Source organism: Xenopus laevis, chromosome 8L (assembly GCF_017654675.1).
Source record: "Xenopus laevis strain J_2021 chromosome 8L, Xenopus_laevis_v10.1, whole genome shotgun sequence".
Classification (NCBI taxonomy): Eukaryota; Metazoa; Chordata; class Amphibia; order Anura; family Pipidae; genus Xenopus; species Xenopus laevis.
Window position 1 is genome coordinate 5,683,033 of NC_054385.1, and position 20,560 is coordinate 5,703,592.

Genomic DNA, 20,560 nt, shown 5'->3' on the forward strand with positions numbered 1-20,560 from the left:
TTTGAACAGAAAGAGCAACTGGTCTCCCCCCAATAGGACCAGGGAGGGGTGTTCAATCAGAGACATTGACCCAACATTTTCCTTGGCCAATGGGATTTTTCTCCCAATGTGATCAATATTTGAACTAAACCAATATCAAGCAGGGAGGCAAGGGCCTTATTAAAGGAACCTTAACGACTATTGGGAATTCCAATCAATGCTTTAAATCAGATAATGGCCTAAGATATTAATGCTGTCAAAAAAAATGTTTTTTTCCCCTATAGGTTCAGTTGCCCTTTAACGCCTAATTTAGAGTATATATTAATAGTGGAATTAAAACTATGGCCAAACCTTGGTCCTCAATTTTGTTCTTATCTCTTCTAGTTCCTGTGCCTGAAGAACATCCGAACATTCCTCAAAGTTTGCCACGACAGGTTTGCATTACGGAACTGTGATCTCTTTGACCCCTTCGACTTGTTTGATGTCCGGGATTTCGGAAAGGTAAATAGAAAAACTCCAAATGTAACATTTGGCCTAAAGTCAGCTTTACTTGGAAATATAGATTATTACGACGGTCCATATTTGGTGGATATCTGCACAAATCTGGAAATTCAAGCTTAGACTGGACGTCATCAAAAGAAAGTATTTGCCCAATGTTGAAACCAACGTGGTTATCCAGATCAACTAACTGATTACATTACTTTTTTGGAGAGGACCACATGTACAACTCAATGAGGTTCTCACCCAATGGTAATTTAGTCAGAATGATCAATACCTGCCCATGTTCCAACCAGATATATGGTCAGCTTTCCAGGTTCATCAGTAGGGTTGCCACCTGGCCGGTATTTTACCAGCCAAAAATTATGGTTGATCCCAATGTTATTAATAGGAAAAAATGGCAAGAATATAGAAAGGCCGGTATTTTTTTCCAGAAAAGGTGGCAACCCTATTCGTCAGGCCAAACATGTTGGATTCTGTAGGCAACCTAGTTCTTTTTGGTTCTCTGGGAAGACCTGGGAAGACCTTGACATACTGGGGCAAATTCACTAAGATGCAAAGTTGCGCCAGGCGCAACTTCGGCGCGCTTCACCGCACTTCGCCAGGCGTAGTTTCGCCAGCGCTCCGCAAATTCACTAAAATCCGAAGTTGCGCTCAGGGGTAGCGTAAGGATGCGAAGTTGCGCTAGCGTTGATTCGCTATGTAAAGCGAAGTTACGCTAGCGAAGGCTAATTTGCATACGGCACCAAATTCAAATTTCAATGGAGGAATACGTATCCGCACTACAAATGCCTAGAAAACCTTCAAATCAGCAAATAAAAATTTTATTTTGCCCTACACATATGCCCACTGTCTAGGTAAGTTGCCATGAGGGGGGAAGGAGGGGAGCCCCCAAAAAAATTTCGATCTTTTTCAGCCTTATCACCCATCATGTAGAAAACACGCCAGCGTTTTTTGGGACTTAGAAAAAAAATTGACTTTTTTTGAAACAATCCCCATCTACTCTATTGCGCTTCGCCAGGTCTGAGGTGGCGAAGGAAGTCTGGCGTAAAAGGTAGCGTTCAGTACACTGCGCAAGTTAGTGAATTTGAGTAGTTACGTCGCTAGCGAAAATTCGCCTGGCGTAAGGGTGCGAAGTAACACTAGCAAAACTACGCCAGCGTTCGTTAGTGAATTTGCGCAGTAACGAAAATGACAAACGCTAGCGAATTAACGCTAGCGTTCAGCGCTTCGGCGCTTAGTGAATTTGCCCCACTGTCATATGGGTTACATGTATTTAACAACCTTCAAAATCCAAGTAGATAAATGGACTATTCATCCAGAGGTGGCGTGTATGTTGTCGCTTTTTGGTTGAAACTCTCTGTCATTGTTTCACGCTGGTTTTTATTGGTCATAAAATGTGCCCTGTACAAATTCTTTTGAAATGAAATGACTGTTTGTCCTGTAAACTCAAGACGTTAAACTATAGTTGATGTGTTGGCTTCAGTTCCTCATTGTTCAAATGTTTGGAGAGGATCCAGCAGGTTACAGTAACTCCCCAGTGATCCCATCAGCCCTGCGGCATTGAACCGTGCGCTACTCAAGCGTTTAATAGTTACAGAAGAGCGTCTTTGCCAATGTACATATAACACTGTGACCTTTTGTCTCTGGATTGAAGAGCAGGGATTGAAGATCTAAGGGAAGATACTAGGGGATATTTATCCTTTCCAACTTGGGTGAGGGGGGGGCACAGTTTTTGTTTCACATGGTAACCTCATTACTCAAACAGATGAGCACCATACTCAACTACTTCTCTTCAGGGTTTAACGGTATTGTAATTTCCTGGCTTAATTTGTGCATAAAGGGCTGATGTTAATGTTTGATCCTCTTGGCTAAACATGAGCCATCAACATGATTCTAACATGCCTGATGGACATCTAGCCTATTACAGGTACTGGTTGCGGAGGCATTTGAAGAGGCCAGTAAGATGCTAAATCAGTCGAGGGTTGGGCAAAACTGAAGCTTTCCTTGGCTTAGGTATGACAACCTTCATGCAATGCTTACATCCTTTCTCAAGGTTCATGGTGACCTGAAATGTTGTGTTGTAAAAAATTAAAGCACTGAAGAGAAGTTGAGTACGGTCCTCCACCTCCATGTGACCATTTCCAGAAAACGATGTAAATAAGTTCTAAGAATCAGTGACTGGTCTGTTGAGCACAGAGTAGTAGTGAGTGGGGTTCCAACGATCTACAGTAAAAAACATCTCTCCATGCTTCGCTAGTTTCCAGCAGTGCTCACTGCCATCTGATGCTCTCTTCAGCCTAATGTTTGACCTGGGTAATCCCCTGCCAACCTCATTGAAGGTGTGTTTTCATGTCTTGGAAGTCCCCTATAAGTTGGCAGAAACCCTCAGGATATTGTGAGAGTGCCATGTTGTATAGAAGTATAGTGTTTCTTGTGGTTGGAGGCAAGTATTGGCACTCAGATCAGGTATTGTGTGACCCGTAGCAACCCATGTTTTCTGGTAAACGGTTAACCAAACTGTAGATTGGTCGCTATGGGTTACTAGGCCAGTTGCAACCGGTGCACTTATTACTGCATAACCCCATTTGTCTTCTCTCTTAGGGACTGTAGTGCAATGGCTGACTCTTTTAAAAACCCCAAATTTAAAAAAAAAAACACAATTGTGGCACTTTCTCTTTTCATTGCATCGCTTTATTTTTTTCAATAGGGTCAAAGATTATCTGTCGTAAAACTGAATTGCTGGGGTTTACGAGTGGATGCCACATTTAGGTTACTCTCAAACATTACGATAACGTTCATAAATTGTTCCTGGAATATTTATACTTTGTTAGGCTGCAAAGCCTGTTGCCTAGGTACCTGTAACCTGTTGGCAAAGCCTGCCGTCACTTAGATACCTCTAGCAAGGTGGCAGATTTTGCTGTTGCTTAGATATCTCTGGTTGGGTTGCTAAGACTGCTGTTGCCTAGATACCTCTGGGTCATAAAGCCTGCTGTTGCTTAGATACCTCTGGTTGGGTTGTTAAGCCTCCTGTTGTCTAGATACCTCTGGTTGGGTTGCTAAGCTTACTGTTGCCTAGATACCTCTGATTGGGTTGTTGAGCCGGCTGTTGCCTAGATACCTCTGGTTGAGTCATAAGCCTGCGGTTGCCTAGATACCTCTGGTTGGGTCAAGTCTGATGTTGCCTAGATACCTCTGGTTGGGTCGCTAAGACTGCTTTTGCCTAGATACCTCTAGTTGGGTCTCTAAGCCTGCTGTTGCCTAGATACCTCCGGTTGAGTCATAAGCCTGCGGTTGCCTAGATACCTCTGGTTGGGTCAAGTCTGATGTTGCCTAGATACCTCTGGTTGGGTCGCTAAGACTGCTTTTGCCTAGATACCTCTAGTTGGGTCTCTAAGCCTGCTGTTGCCTAGATACCTCTGGTTGAGTCATAAGCCTGCGGTTGCCTAGATACCTCTGGTTGGGTCAAGTCTGATGTTGCCTAGATACCTCTGGTTGGGTCGCTAAGACTGCTTTTGCCTAGATACCTCTAGTTGGGTCTCTAAGCCTGCTGTTGCCTAGATACCTCCGGTTGAGTCATAAGCCTGCGGTTGCCTAGATACCTCTGGTTGGGTCAAGTCTGATGTTGCCTAGATACCTCTGGTTGGGTCGCTAAGACTGCTTTTGCCTAGAATACCCCTGGTTGGGTCGCTAAACCTGCTTTTGCCAAGATACCTCCGGTTGGGTCGATACCCTAGATACCCTTTCCTTTCATGGCAAATCCTGCTGATGTCTAGTTTACCTTGGGTCAGGCTATAAATAAATCTGCACCAGGTCTATTAATTTATATCCAATCAGCAGGCTGCATTTATTTTCCACCTGTTTGAAAGCGAACACCTGATTGGTTGTTCATTCCCCTCCATGTTCTTCCACAAGACCACACATATGGTTTGAGGTATCCAATTTCCTTTTAACCACAGGGATTCATGCCAATTATACCTTTTTTTTTATACACATGTAAAATGAGTTTTCACGAACATAAATATAGTCATTTCACCTCCGCGTTTGCTGGGAGCTGCTCCGCACGCCGTGCCAGAAAGGATTTCCCTTGTACGATTTTTGCCAATGTCAAGCGTAATATATTTTTAATGAACAAATGGGCAGTTGATGCAAATGGTCTGGACGCGGCCCAAATACAGTGGTGCAGCTGCATTTGTAATATCTACCTGCTCTTAAAGGAGAAGTGACACCAATTCTATACCACTGGGCCCTTGTGCAGGCGCCCTACCTGGACTAGAATCCCAAGAATGGTGCCAGGGGTCTGTTTGAGCCCTGCTCCCATGATTAAAATACACCACCAGACTAAATATCTTGCTTGCCTTTAAGCCAAGATGGGGCACGGCTTTTGCTTCCTAGTGGGACCAGAGTCACAATTTGGGAACTTCTTCAGTAAGGTGCACTAGACCTTTTCTGCTTATCAGTGTCAGGCTTGCGAGCTTGGTGTTGGCCTACACGGGCATTAGTGCTGTCCAGCAATATATATTCGGCCATTGATTTTCTGTATTACTAGAAGTGATTGAAATCACTAGGATGCTTTAAATGCGTTGCAGTGCTCAGCCATATATAACCGTGAACAGACGCATCCGATGCATAATCAGTTGCAGTACTGCTGGGTCTTAATTAACTCTTTCCTTGGCTAAAGAAAAGTAATCACGCATGGAGAAAGGGTATGAACATTGTTTTCTGTGAAGCCGCGTTTCGTGCATGTTTTTTAGCAGTTGGCTCTGTTTTTATTTATTTGTAAATATCTGGTTTTCTTGGCCAAAGGGTGGTCTAGACCTTTAAATATTCTGACTGGCTCCTGGTGGGTGATGCCATTTGAACATTCTAATGCTCTAATTGTCTAGAGCAGCGATCCCCAACCAGTAGCTCATGAGCAACATGTTGCTCTCCAACCCCTTGGATGTTGCTCTCAGTGGCCTCAAAGCAGGTGCATATTTTTGAATTCCAGGCTTGGAAGCCATTTTTAATTGCATAAAAACTATGCATAGTGCAAAGTATAGCCTTCTGTAGGCTGCCAGTCAACATAGGGGCTACCAAATAGCCAATCACAGCCCTTATTTAGCACCCCAAGGGACTTTTTCATGCTTGTGTTGCTCCCCAACTCTTTTTTAATTTGAATGTGGCTCACGGGTGAAAAGGTTGGGGACCCCTGGTCTAGAGGTTAGTCTTGACATCCGAACATTTACTTGGTGTTATTGACTATAGGTTTATCTAGCACTTCTAGTGTTCTGACTGGCTCCTGGTGGGCAGGCCAACATTAGTGCTCTAATTGGCTAGAGGTTGGTCTAGCATCGTAACTACAGGTTGGTCTATGAAATGTGGTAATGGTCTGACTGGCTCCTGGTGGGTGTGGCTTTGTCAACATTCTAATGCCGCAATTGGCTGGAGATTGGTCTAGACTCTAGAGTCTAGACATTGGAATGTTCTCTTGATGTGGTTAACTTGGTCTAGCCCAAGAAATGCTCTAGTGTTATCTGTGTTATCTTTGGCTCCTGGTGGGTATAGTCCTGGGAACGTTCTCTAATTGGTTAGAGGCTAGTTTAGCTCTGTGATGGTTGTAATGCTTGTGATATGGGTTACCTGCAGTGGAATCTGGCCTCCCAACGTATCAGAGGATCTCCTGGTGGGCCCAGGTCCTAGTAGGCCCCAATCCTTACTTATTTCCACCATAGGACAATATAAGTCTTATAGCATTTAGCATCATGTACATAGAACTGTGAAAGTGGGGACTCAGACAGGGACCCAGACTTGCCTGCTAAAAACCTAATCTAATCTCAGTTTAGTTGAGCTAAATGGAGAAGCAACTGAGGCAGTGACCCTGTAGCCTTTGAACTACACCTCCCAGCACCCTCTTCTAGGCTTCTCCTTTTTGTTTTTATTCTCTTCTCTGCTGTTCAAACAAGGAATGTGGCACAGATAGGCTGAATGATGGAGAGCATAGATATTCCATATAGATAATATTTTGGCCTCATGTCATTTTCCTCCCATGCGTCTTTCCTGTTATTGCCGCCTTGTTTCCAGCAACGCTCGCTCTGTTTATATCTGGTCATAGGAGGAATGAGAATTCCCTTGGGGTGCAGCATTTTTACTTTCTGTTCATTCCCGATCGGATCCGGTTCTTCATTCGTGATCACAAGCCTTTTGTCTGCAGTGTTTTTGCCCCTCCTTAAACTGATATAATTTTTATATTGTTTAATAACAGGGTTTAAGATCTCTCTGTTATTCAATAAACATCTGGTAATTCATATTGTTGGAGGTTATTCTACAAAGGGGAACAAATTATCTGCATATTTATCTTTATAATAATGTGAGCAGCCATGAGTGTTGCGTTAAGAAAGCGCCATTAAAACAGCGCCCTCTGCTGGCCGTTTTGTCAGAAAATCGAATATATTACTTGCTTTTGTAGCTAACAGATAACAGTATCCATACAGTATAGATATCTATTGTTTAAAGGGCAAGTAAATTCAAAAAGCATGCACTGCCCAGCACACAGGTTACTTTTATCTACAAGTCTCTGACCTTCACACTAAGGCCTTGTGCAAGGGGAGGGGGGTAATTTTCAGTGGAGAAATGATAAGCAGGCCACGCCCCCTATAATAATGGGCTCTTCCAAGGCAAGATGGCGACATACATCGTAACTCTTGAGATGGGAAGAAGGCTGATAATCTCTTTATACTGGGCTATTGAAAGTCAAGACCTATAGTGCTTTGGGTGGGGCAATATTATGGAGCTGAGTGATGGTTTGGATTTTCCAGGTCCTTTAAGAACCCTCAAGTGCCTGTTTGGAGGGGATTACGTAGGTTCTAAGAAGTTATTATGAGAAATGTGAAACATTTCAGAATGGAACAGGTTCTTTTCTTTCGCTGGAAGGATCGTGCTACCAACCTTTGTTGAGTAACAAACAGCGGGTAATTCTGGGCAAGGAACAAGGAAATGAGAATTAGGAATGAAAAGGGAACGAAGCCTCGGAGAACCAGTTACTACGCTGTAGTTTCACCTTTGTATCCTGCGTGCCAGAGATAAACCGACAAGCCCTTCGTAGTTACTTGTAACCAGGACCAAGCCTGCTCTTTACATAACCTTCACCAAATCACAGGCAGATAGTACATACCTAACAGACACAGTAGATGCAGCTGAAAAAAGACTCAGGAATAAACGGCTTCTCTGATAATTCATTACCAAGTATAAAATCCTAATCCCCCTGCGTTCCTTTCCATGTCACATCCGCGTGTATATTTCATAGGAAGGAAGAGAGAGCGATCAGATTATCTTTGCCATAAATATGAATGACCGGAGCGGGGAGCTGCATAGGCAGGGGAGCACATACACGCAGATTGATGGAGATCACGCTCGACCCTAGTGCTCCGGCAGAGAAGATATAATGGGGATGGGGTTATTGTCTCTCTGACTAATGCACGTTTAGTGTGTCTTTCCTATCACTTATGCTTGTTCCACTTTTGCATGGTGATGCTCTGAACCTCAGCTGGTATCTCCAACCTGCTTAAAGGGGTACAACCCTTGCTATAGAAAGTGCCCCCAAGTTTGGAGACTTTATCTTCTTTATTAGGGTGCTGTGTCCACCTTCTGCCTTTTCCGTCATGCTGTTTTGAAACTGGACTTTAGTCCATCTTTTTTCACTAGGTGTCAGCGGGCCTTTTGCTTCTGACTATTTAGCCTATTTCATGGTCATTCCCTATTTCCTTATGGGAAAAAAATGCTTAATAATGAAAGAATAAAGAAAGTACAAATGAAAGACTAGGAGAATAAAGAGGTTGAGTGACGAGAGGACATATTATAGTTTGGAAAGTGGGCCCAATGTCTAAAGTTTTCTGGTGGGTCCACAATCTAAGGTTTTCTGGTGGGTCCACGGTCTAAGATTTTCTGCTGGGTCCACGGTCTAAGGTTTTTTGCTGGGCCCACGGTCTAAGGTTTTCTGGTGGGTCCACGGTCTAAGGTTTTCTGGTGGGTCCACGGTCTAAGGTTTTCTGGTGGGTCCACGGTCTAAGATTTTCTGCTGGGTCCACGGTCTAAGGTTTTCTGGTGGGTCCACGGTCTAAGGTTTTCTGCTGGGTCCAGGGTCTAAGGTTTTCTGGTGGGTCCGCGGTCTAAGATTTTCTAGTGGGTCCATGGTCTAAGATTTTCTGCTGGGTCCATGGTCTAAGGATTTCTGGTGGGTCCACGGTCTAAGGTTTTCTGCTGGGTCCATGGTCTATGGTTTTCTGGTGGGTCCACGGCCTATGATTTTCTGGTGGGTCCAGGGTCTAAGGTTTTCTGGTGGGTCCACGGTGTAAGGTTTTCTGGTGGGTCCACGGTCTAAGGTTTTCTGGTGGGTCCACGGTATAAGTTTTTCTGATGGGTCCATGGTCTAAGATTTTCTGCTGGGTCCACAGTCTAAGATTTTCTGCTGGGTCGACGGTCTAAGGTTTTCTGCTGGGTCCACGGTCTAAGGTTTTCTGGTGGGTCCATGGTCTAAGATTTTCTGGTGGGTCCACGGTCTAAGATTTTCTGGTGGGTCCACGGTCTAAGGTTTTCTGCTGGGTCCATGTTCTAAGGTTTTCTGGTGGGTCCACAGCCTATGATTTTCTGGTGGGTCCAGAGTCTAAGGTTTTCTGGTGGGTCCACGGTGTAAGGTTTCCTGGTGGGTCCACGGTCTAAGATTTTCTGGTGGGTCACTGGCAATGGTGTGACATTGAATACAAGCGGCCATTAGTTCATGTTCTTGTGCTCACAAATCACATTTGTCACAAGGAAGTGCCCTAGCCAAAATGATAAGGAATCTATTAATCAGTTACCAGCCAATCTGTGAGTTAATAAAGTTTAATAGGTGCCAGTTTATGCAGCCAATGCTCTTTGTACTTCAGCCCCTTTATTATTATTATTATTATAATTATTATACTTTATTTATATTGCCCAGTGCCAACCCCTTCCCCAGGGGAGCTTACAATCTAAGGACGGACACACACACAAGTTACATCAAGCAGAAGTCTATAAGTAACTGGTTTGTTCTTATCTCGCGTTAAGGAAAGATATGAGATAGCTATACATACGTGCAAGCTCATTGATTTGCACTTAGCATGTTCCTGCCGTGCTGTAGGACATTATAACCTCCCAGGTAGTGTGTAATGTGAAGACTTTCCCTGGCCATAAATTCTCCGAATTGACAATGATTACCTTAATGCTACGCAGATACTGAGAACTGATCCGCTGACCCCTTGTAAACATCTACAATTGCACAAATATATATTTATTTAATCTTTATTTCCTTGTGCCTGATTCAGTTTCTTCTGCGGAGGGGATGAGATAGGGGGCAGTACTGAGCAGGGCAAGGTAGGGGGCGCTGTTGCCGTAGCCTGTGCACCTTTTCCTTTCCGTCCCTTAGGAATACTGTGCTGCCATGTGGATTCATGGGGCGCATGCAAGTCTCTGTGCTCCATTTTGGAGGGCAAAAACCTATGGCAATGCAGAAAAGTATGTACAGGTATGGGACCTGTTATCCGGAATGCGCGGACCTGGGGTTTTATGGATAATGGATCTTTCCGTAATTTGAATCTTCATACCTTAAGTCTACTAGAAAATCATATAAATATTAAACCCAATAGGTTTTGCCTCCAATAAGGATTAATTATATCTTAGTTGGGATCAAGTACAAGCGACTGTTTTATTATTACAGGTATGGGACCTGTTATCCAGAATGCTCGGGACCTGGGGCTTTCCAGATAACGGATCTTTCCGTAATTTGGATCTTTATACCTTAAGTCTACTAGAAAATCATATAAATATTAAACCCAATAGGCTGGTTTTGCTTCCAATAAGGATTAATTATATCTTAGTTGGGATCAAGTACAAGCTACTGTTTTATTATTAGAGGTACAGGACCTGTTATCCGGAATGCTCAGGACTTGGGGTTTTACGGATAATTTATCTTTCTGTAATTTGAATCTTCATACCTTAGAAAATCATGTAAACATTAAATAAAGCCAATATAATTTATAAGGATAAATTATATCTTAGTTGGGTACAAGCGACAGTTTTATTATTACAGAGAAAAAGGAAATCATCTTTAAAAATTACGGATTATTTGGGTAAAATGGAGTCTACGGGAGACGGCCTTTCCATAACTCAGAGCTTTCTGGATAACAGGTTTCCAGATAACGGATCCCCTACTTGTAAAAAAAAAAACCATGGCGGTTTGTTGCCGTTTTTTGCACCTTTGTAAATGAGCGGCCCTTGGAATAATGTTAATTGTGGAATGCCTCTCTCACTGCCTTAGGTAGAATTTGACACTTTGCTGGCCAGTAAAGCAGAGCATAAAGGGGAAGCTGACCCTCAGTTGTCAGGGGACTCAGGTGTGGCTGCTACATTCTTTAGGTATAAATTGAAGCCTTTTTGGCTTGGAAAGCAGGGGTGTAACTATAGAGGACGAAGCCCCAATTTAACTATTAGTGTGTCATATTATGGCTTTACAATTGGCCTTCAATTTTTCTTTTTTATAGTTTTTTTTATAGTGCCTTTCCTTCTGACTCTTTTCATCTTTCCAATGGGGGTCACTGACCCCATCTAAAAAACAAATGCTCTGGAAGGCTACACCTTTATTATTATTATTATTATTGCTACTTTTTATTGTTCCTCTTTCTATTCCGACCTCTTTCTAATTCATATTACAGTCATATTACATTTATTGTTACTGCTACTGTTTATTCCTCATCTTTCTATTCAGGCCTTTCCTATTCATATTCCAGTCTCTTATTCAAATCAATGCATGGTTGCTAGGGGGATTTGGACCCTAGCAACCAGCCAGCTGACTGCAAACTGGAGAGCTGCCGAATAAAAAGCTAAATAAGTCAAAAACCATGAATAATAAATAATGAAAACCAATTGCAAATGGTCTCAGAATATCCTACTCTCCATCATACTAATGGGCCCCATACAGTCGGCAATTTATTGGCCCATGTGTGGGGCCATCCAACAGGCTTCCACGATCGATATCTGGTCGAAAGTCGGGCAAATTTCGATCAGGCAGGATCCAGTCGGATCCCGGCCGCATCTGCGCGTGTATTCAGTCCCGCGATCCAACCGCCCGTATCGGATCCATTCTGATCCGGTCGTTGGGCCCTAGGGGAGAGATCTGCTCTTTTGGCGATATCGCCAGAGTGGATCGCTACATCTATGGCCACCTTAACAGTTAATTTAAAGGTGAACTAACCCCTTTAATGAGCGTTTTTATTATATGTTGGTAATTTGTTATAAATTTAGGGCCGTGGGAAAGGCAGGCAGAATTGTACAGTCTGATCATTTCCTCCTTCTGATAATCACTTGCAGTGGTGTAACTAGATATGACTGGGCCCCACAGCAAATATTTCAGGCCTCCAAAATGTCTAGAGGTTGACCTGTTTTACCAATAACGGGTATATGAATTCGGGCCTCATAGGGCCCCTTTACCTCCTAGGCCTCCCTTGCAGCCGCTGGGTCTGCCTCCTCTGTAATACACCCCTGATCATTTAGATCTTGTACAAATATATATATTTATAGCACATTAGTGCCTTTGATCTCCATTAAAATTACTCAGTGCCGTTATGAAATGTTTTTAATGACGTTGGTTAATGCCGTATGGATTTCCCATGGCTGAGCGAGCGCGGGGGGGATGGATGCCCTTCATAAGTTTATTTCAGTATTTATTAGTCTTATGGCCTTTTCAGTGTGACATAGAGACCGGCTCAATAAGCAGATATAATCTCCATTCCTGTTCTGATCCTTCCCGCCCCCACCATAGAACAGAGGGGGGGGGCATTGATTTTTGGGATGGGAAACGGCTAAGTTTGTTGGGAACTCAATAAGGTTATTTTTGTAATAGAATCAGGAGATGAATGATACAGTGCGAGAGCAGGTTGTAACCTACAGTAGGTCCCGTGTATATTATCCGTCCATGTACCATGATTGGGCACCAAATGGTATGGCTCGTTATTTTTGGGATGGCAATTTTTTTATTTTTATACAGCTCCTGGATGAGTTGCCCTTTATTAACAATAAGAGGTGCTTTGCACTGAGCTGCTTTGTAGGAATGAGTGAGCCATTGTGTGGAGCTCATTCTCATGCACCCCGTGTCCCGTCTCTCCCTACGCGCTTGTCTTATCACTCGCTCTCATTTGGCCGCGTTCCACTCTGCAAATCCGGGGCTTACAAATGCTCCTGTCTGAAAGCAAAAAGGGAACAAATCCAATAAACGACATTCATCGTTCACTTTAAGCCTTTTCTTTGGTCACTTGCCCAAACCTGGGCGCCGTTTGCCTACGAGCAGAAGTGACTTCTGATTCCAGGGTTGCTATGGGTTACTAGACCTGGAGCATTGTATTACATTACATATAGTGATATGTGTTTAATGCTTCCAGCTTGTTTTCTCCTTTCCTATTTTATTTCAAAGGGTACAAAATACACAAATTCATCTAATAACACATCTAATAACCCTGTACTATCCCCTTCTGACTTAGCACCCATTGTCTCACTGGTTGGTACCCAGACAACCCCCAGCCGTTAAGCTTTCATGACCCAAGTGCTCCCCTTCAGTTGCACCCCTCAATAGCACCCGAGGTGTAGGTTCTAAGAGGAGCAGGTATCTATGGCAGCCAATCAGGTATCAGTATGTGCAGACATGTGGCAAATCTGCATTTATTCTCAAAGGCCCAAAGTAGAGGGAAGTGACAGGTTTCATTCTAATATAATGATGAGAAAATAGTCACTGACCTTTAAGTTAATAGAGAGAGAGTAACGTGTGGCCCAGGGGCCCTTAGACTGAAGGAAGTGGGGCCTGTAGTCGGTCTCTTAAAGAGGCAGCCACACTGTAGCCGGCAATGGTGGGATTAACGCCAGACCCTCCCAGCGCTATATATTCCTGCCCCAGGAGCTGACATTTGTATGCATTTCTATAATTTGTCTGTAAATAGTCGGAACAAGCTTTTCAACTTAAAATGTAAGATGGAACTTTTTAAATAAATGATAATATATTAATAAGAAGCTACAGGGCGGCGGGAGAGGATAATTAAAGTGACATCTGTATCATTCCCTGCGCTTACTGGAGCAGCCTGGGAAAGTAACCTATATATAAAGTGCAGCTCCGAGCCAAGTGCATGATGGGGGCACGGCTACATGGGCTGTCCCATAATGGAACAGAACTCATTTATTTATATGGTTTCTCTTTCTTTATATAGACAGAACCGCTTTATATTGTACAGCAAGAGACACCGAAGGGACACAGAGAGTAGAGAAGGGGTTGGAGTGCGGGTGAAGTTCATCGAAAGGGGCAGAAGGGATGGGGTCGGCTCAGAATAGGGTGGAGTGATACAAAGGAAGAGAAGGCAAAGGCTTGGAGAACAGAGAGAAGGCAAGTGAATGGTGCAGACATTCTAGGAGAGGGGATAAAGGGAGGAATGGGTAGAATTAGAGAAGGAGAATGATAGAGAATAGAGAGAAGGCAAGTGAATGGTGCAGACATTCTAGGAGAGGGGATAAAGGGAGGAATGGGTAGAATTAGAGAAGGAGAATGATAGAGAACAGAGAGAAGGCAAGTGAGTGGTGCAGAGTAAAGAAAGAACTGGGGACACATTGAGGACAGGGAAGCTGTCGCAGAAAGGAGAGAAGGGGAAGGAAAGGGTAAGGATGGAGTAGAGTGCTACAAAACAGAGAGAAGGTAATTGAATGGTGAAGAATAAAGAAAGGACAGGGGATAAAGGGAGGACAGGGGAACAGTCGCATGGAAAGGAGAGAAGGGGAAGGAATGGGTAAGGAAGGAGATGTAGATGGAGATGGAGAATGACACAGAACAGAGAGAAGGCAAGTGAGTGGTGAAGAATAAAGAAAGGGCAGTGGATAATGGGAGGACAAGGAAGCAGTGGCATAGGCAGAATATACTATAGAGCAGTGGTCCCCAACCAGTAGCTCGTGAGTAACATGTTGCTCTCCAACCCCTTGGATGTTGCTCCCAGTGGCCTCAAAGCTGGTGCTTATTTTTGAGTTCCTAGCTTGGAGGCAAGTTTTGGTTGTATAAAAACCAGATGTACTGCCAAACAGAACCTCAATGTAGGGTGACAATCCACATAGGGGCTACTAAATGGCCAATCACAGCACTTATTTGGCACCCCAAGAACATTTTTCATGCTAGTGTTGCTCCCCAACTCCTTTTACTTCTGAATGTTGCTCACGGGTTCAAAAGGTTGGGGATCCCTGCTATAGAGCAACCCTGGGTGGAGTCAAGAATATCAAGTATTGAATGTAAGAATACTGTATATAATGATGCTGAAACTCAGTGCAGAAATGGAAATAAATGAGGAAAATCCTTATTAACAACAGACCTTTCACAATAATAGGAGAGCAAGAGACCCTCTTACTAGAGAGACTATAGGGGTAGTTGTTTGTCCATCTGATCAAGTCCCTTGGGCCACAGTCATACTGGGAATTCATTCAGCATTAGCACAAGGGTTAAACCTGCCTGCCGTGTCTGCAACCACTCCTAGTCCATCTTCTCACTTACAGTAATTGTGTCAGTGCTTGGCCGAGAGCGTTCAGGGGGAACACTGTGCATCCTTAATAAAAGCCTTTTATTCTCTACCAGCTGCAACATCAAGGCCCTTCATCCTACTTAATATCCCCCCGCACACTGCGTCTCGTCCTGCCGCTAACACTCTCCCCGTGGCAGCCGCCCAAGTGTTTCTGTTACGCTGGAAAAAGGGGCAGTTAAATTCTTTCTGTCGCTGCTGGGCTTCGCTTTTGTGCGGATAAATTAGAGGCCAAAATATTTTGCTTGGCTGAACTGCATAGAAGATAAAAGTCCAATTAGACCCCCTCAATGAGCCTCTCCTCGTTGAGAAGGGGGGGGGGAGAGAGCTCCTTGGCTTCCTGAGAAGCTTTCTGAAGGTTAGATTTGTGTACAGCTGCAATAGGCTTACATGAATATCTGCATGCATTCTAATGGATAATGTACCCCCTACTGTCAATGATAAGGATATTAGAAGTCACTGAGGGGTTGTTCTGTGACCATATAAAGGCACAAGGCTGCAGGCTGAGTTATACAGGGAACTCTGAGTATCACTCATGTATTATAAGGGATAATGTACCCCCTACTGTAAATGATAAGGATATTAGAAGTCACTGAGGGGTTGTTCTGTGACCATATAAAGACACAAGGCTGCAGGCTGAGTTATACAGGGAACTCTGAGTATCACTCATGTATTATAAGGGATAATGTACCCCCTACTGTAAATGATAAGGATATTAGAAGTCACTGAGGGGTTGTTCTGTGACCATATAAAGGCACAAGGCTGCAGGCTGAGATATACAGGGAACTCTGAGTATCACTCATGTATTATAAGGGATAATGTACCCCCTACTGTAAATGATAAGGATATTAGAAGTCACTGAGGGGTTCTGTGACAATATAAAGGCACAAGGCTGCACGCTGAGTTATACAGGGAACTCTGAGTATCACTCATGTATTATAAGGGATAATGTACCCCCTACTGTAAATGATAAGGATATTAGAAGTCACTGAGGGGTTCTGTGACAATATAAAGGCACAAGGCTGCACGCTGAGTTATACAGGGAACTCTGAGTATCACTCATGTATTATAAGGGATAATGTACCCCCTACTGTAAATGATAAGGATATTAGAAGTCACTGAGGGGTTGTTCTGTGACCATATAAAGGCACAAGGCTGCAGGCTGAGTTATACAGGGAACTCTGAGTATCACTCATGTATTATAAGGGATAATGTACCCCCTACTGTCAATGATAAGGATATTAGAAGTCACTGAGGGGTTGTTCTGTGACCATATAAAGGCACAAGGCTGCAGGCTGAGTTATACAGGGAACTCCTTATGTATTATAAGGGATAATGTACCCCCTACTGTCAATGATAAGGATATTAGAAGTCACTGAGGGGTTGTTCTGTGACCATATAAAGGCACAAGGCTGCAGGCTGAGTTATACAGGGAACTCCTTATGTATTATAAGGGATAATGTACCCCCTACTGTCAATGATAAGGATATTAGAAGTCACTGAGGGGTTGTTCTGTGACCATATAAAGGCACAAGGCTGCAGGCTGAGTTATACAGGGAACTCCTTATGTATTATAAGGGATAATGTACCCCCTACTGTCAATGATAAGGATATTAGAAGTCACTGAGGGGTTGTTCTGTGACCATATAAAGGCACAAGGCTGCAGGCTGAGTTATACAGGGAACTCTGAGTATCACTCATGTATTATAAGGGATAATGTACCCCCTACTGTAAATGATAAGGATATTAGAAGTCACTGAGGGGTTGTTCTGTGACCATATAAAGACACAAGGCTGCAGGCTGAGTTATACAGGGAACTCTGAGTATCACTCATGTATTATAAGGGATAATGTACCCCCTACTGTAAATGATAAGGATATTAGAAACCATAAAGGTTTTAGGATATCAAATGTGTCTTCCATTGCCCTAGTAATGATGGCAGCTATTTTTCAGGAGGCCTGTGACTCTATAATACACTCATAGAACTATTGGAACTATTTATCTAACCTCTATAAATAACAGAAATGGGTGCATTATTTACTGCCTAAACAGAGAAAGAGATTGGCAGGCCAGATATGATATCATAGTACAAATACATTCCCCCCACTGTAATTATCAGGAGGAGTAAGAGCCTGAGGGAATCAACCTCCCCCTTTAATACACTGTTACAATAGGAGAGTAATACAATATATTATGATGCTTCTTGTTCAGCGCTGTGAATCTGATTCAGGACATTAAAATAAATGATAGGTTTCCTCTGTAAATATGATTGACAGCTGCGTTCCAGCCTTGCTGTTTGGCTCGTGTTATTTTCCCATCATCTGGGAGTCTCGTCCCATTTAGTCCCCGCTGACACAAATTTGGCACATTGTATGCGCTGCTCCCCCGTCTGTTGTATGAGAACTATAATACCTTGTTTTCAAATAAATCAAGGTGAGCCGAGCCCAGGGGCTTTGTCGTTATTAAATCTCCGCCGCACCGCGGGGTAACGTCTTATGATGCCAACGGGGTTCCCTGTGCTGGTGAGAAGAAGCACCGCTGATTGGGTTAACTCACTAACTCTCTGTCTATACCCCTGGCAGTCTTGTGCTATAATAAGATATAGGCTCATTATTTATTTATAAGTCCGTGTTCGTTTAGGGAGCAGTAATTAGGAATGACACATACTCTTGTGCAACTCAAAGATACTAAGCAAATTGCAGAGTATTGTTCATTTTTGAGTGGTTACTCTCTCAGCGGGAGACCAGTCCTCGTCACTTTTAGCGGAGAAGAGACTCACAAATGCTTTTTTACTCAGTCATGTGATGAGTTCCAGAAGGTTACGGTCGCTTTCTGTGCTCTAATTATCTAAAAATAAGCTTCCCGAGCGAACGTGTTCATTTGGCTTCACATGGCCGGGCAGAAATCCTGTTATGTGCTGAAAAGGCCTAATAAAGGGAAACTCATTTCTGCAGGTTGTCATCCGTAATTGGGTTTGCTTGGTTTTAGGCACTCTGTGATACAGATCTGCTATACGGCTGCCTTGGATCCTGAATGTAGTGAGTCCTATGGGAAGGGAGTGTGACTGTGGGATAGCAGGTATAGTAGGGAGAGATGGTGCCTATAGTAACAGTGGATAATAGTCTCTGGGAAGGGAGTGTGACTGTGGGATAGCAGGTATAGTAGGGAGAGATGGTGCCTATAGTAACAGTGGATAATAGTCTCTGGGAAGGGAGTGTGACTGTGGGATAGCAGGTATAGTAGGGAGAGATGGTGTCTATAGTAACAGTGGATAATAGTCTCTGGGAAGGGAGTGTGACTGTGGGATAGCAGGTATAGTAGGGAGAGATGGTGTCTATAGTAACAGTGGATAATAGTCTCTGGGAAGGGAGTGTGACTGTGGGATAGCAGGTATAGTAGGGAGAGATGGTGTCTATAGTAACAGTGGATAATAGTCTCTGGGAAGGGAGTGTGACTGTGGGATAGCAGGTATAGTAGGGAGCGATGGTGTCTATAGTAACTGGGATAATAGTCTCTGGGAAGGGATTGTGAGTGTGGGATAGCAGGTATAGTAGGGAGAGATGGTGCCTATAGTAACAGTGGGATAATAGTCTCTGGGAAGGGAGTGTGACTGTGGGATAGCAGGTATAGTAGGGAGAGATGGTGTCTATAGTAACAGTGGATAATAGTCTCTGGGAAGGGAGTGTGACTGTGGGATAGCAGGTATAGTAGGGAGAGATGGTGTCTATAGTAACAGTGGGATAATAGTCTCTGGGAAGGGAGTGTGACTGTGGGATAGCAGGTATAGTAGGGAGAGATGGTGTCTATAGTAACAGTGGATAATAGTCTCTGGGAAGGGAGTGTGACTGTGGGATAGCAGGTATAGTAGGGAGCGATGGTGTCTATAGTAACTGGGATAATAGTCTCTGGGAAGGGATTGTGAGTGTGGGATAGCAGGTATAGTAGGGAGAGATGGTGTCTATAGTAACAGTGGGATAATAGTCTCTGGGAAGGGAGTGTGACTGTGGGATAGCAGGTATAGTAGGGAGCGATGGTGTCTATAGTAACTGGGATAATAGTCTCTGGGAAGGGATTGTGAGTGTGGGATAGCAGGTATAGTAGGGAGAGATGGTGCCTATAGTAACAGTGGGATAATAGTCTCTGGGAAGGGAGTGTGACTGTGGGATAGCAGGTATAGTAGGGAGAGATGGTGCCTATAGTAACAGTGGATAATAGTCTCTGGGAAGGGAGTGTGACTGTGGGATAGCAGGTATAGTAGGGAGAGATGGTGTCTATAGTAACAGTGGGATAATAGTCTCTGGGAAGGGATTGTGAGTGTGGGATAGCAGGTATAGTAGGAAGAGATGGTGTCTATAGTAACAGTGGATAATAGTCTCTGGGAAGGGAGTGTGACTGTGGGATAGCAGGTATAGTAGGGAGAGATGGTGTCTATAGTAACAGTGGGATAATAGTCTCTGGGAAGGGAGTGTGACTGTGGGATAGCAGGTATAGTAGGGAGAGATGGTGCCTATAGTAACAGTGGGATAATAGTCTCTGGGAAGGGAGTGTGACTGTGGGATAGCAGGTATAGTAGGGAGAGATGGTGCCTATAGTAACAGTGGATAATAGTCTCTGGGAAGGGAGTGTGACTGTGGGATAGCAGGTATAGTAGGGAGCGATGGTGTCTATAGTAACTGGGATAATAGTCTCTGGGAAGGGATTGTGAGTGTGGGATAGCAGGTATAGTAGGGAGAGATGGTGCCTATAGTAACAGTGGGATAATAGTCTCTGGGAAGGGAGTGTGACTGTGGGATAGCAGGTATAGTAGGGAGAGATGGTGCCTATAGTAACAGTGGATAATAGTCTCTGGGAAGGGAGTGTGACTGTGGGATAGCAGGTATAGTAGGGAGAGATGGTGTCTATAGTAACAGTGGGATAATAGTCTCTGGGAAGGGATTGTGAGTGTGGGATAGCAGGTATAGTAGGGAGAGAGATGGTGTCTATAGTAACAGTGGATAATAGTCTCTGGGAAGGGAGTGTGACTGTGGGATAGCAGGTATAGTAGGGAGAGATGGTGTCTATAGTAACAGTGGGATAATAGTCTCTGGGAAGGGAGTGTGACTGTGGGATAGCAGGTATAGTAGGGAGAGATGGTGCCTATAGTAACAGTGGGATAATAGTCTCTGGGAAGGGAGTGTATGACTGTGGGATAGCAGGTATAGTAGGGAGAGATGGTGCCTATAGTAACAGTGGATAATAGTCTCTGGGAAGGGAGTGTGACTGTGGGATAGCAGGTATAGTAGGGACAGATGGTGCCTATAGTAACAGTGTGATAATAGTCTCTGGGAAGGGAGTGTGACCGTGGGATAGCAGGTATAGTAGGGAGAGATGGTGTCTATAGTAACAGTGGATAATAGTCTCTGGGAAGGGAGTGTGACTGTGGGATAGCAGGTATAGTAGGGAGAGATGGTGTCTATAGTAACAGTGGATAATAGTCTCTGGGAAGGGAGTGTGAC

At 43.8% G+C, this 20,560-nt stretch overlaps 1 protein-coding gene across 8 annotated transcripts in view; it reads left to right on the forward strand.

Moving 5' to 3' along the window:
- The window catches only part of vav2.L (vav guanine nucleotide exchange factor 2 L homeolog), a 118,613-nt gene that overhangs the window by 37,811 nt on the left and 60,242 nt on the right, over positions 1 to 20,560 (forward strand). For all 8 annotated transcript variants that reach the window (XM_041572356.1, XM_018229495.2, XM_018229497.2 and 5 more), the window contains exon 2: positions 364 to 480. In XM_041572356.1, the coding sequence (XP_041428290.1) occupies positions 364 to 480 (117 nt within the window). The remainder of the gene's footprint in view (positions 1 to 363; positions 481 to 20,560) is intronic.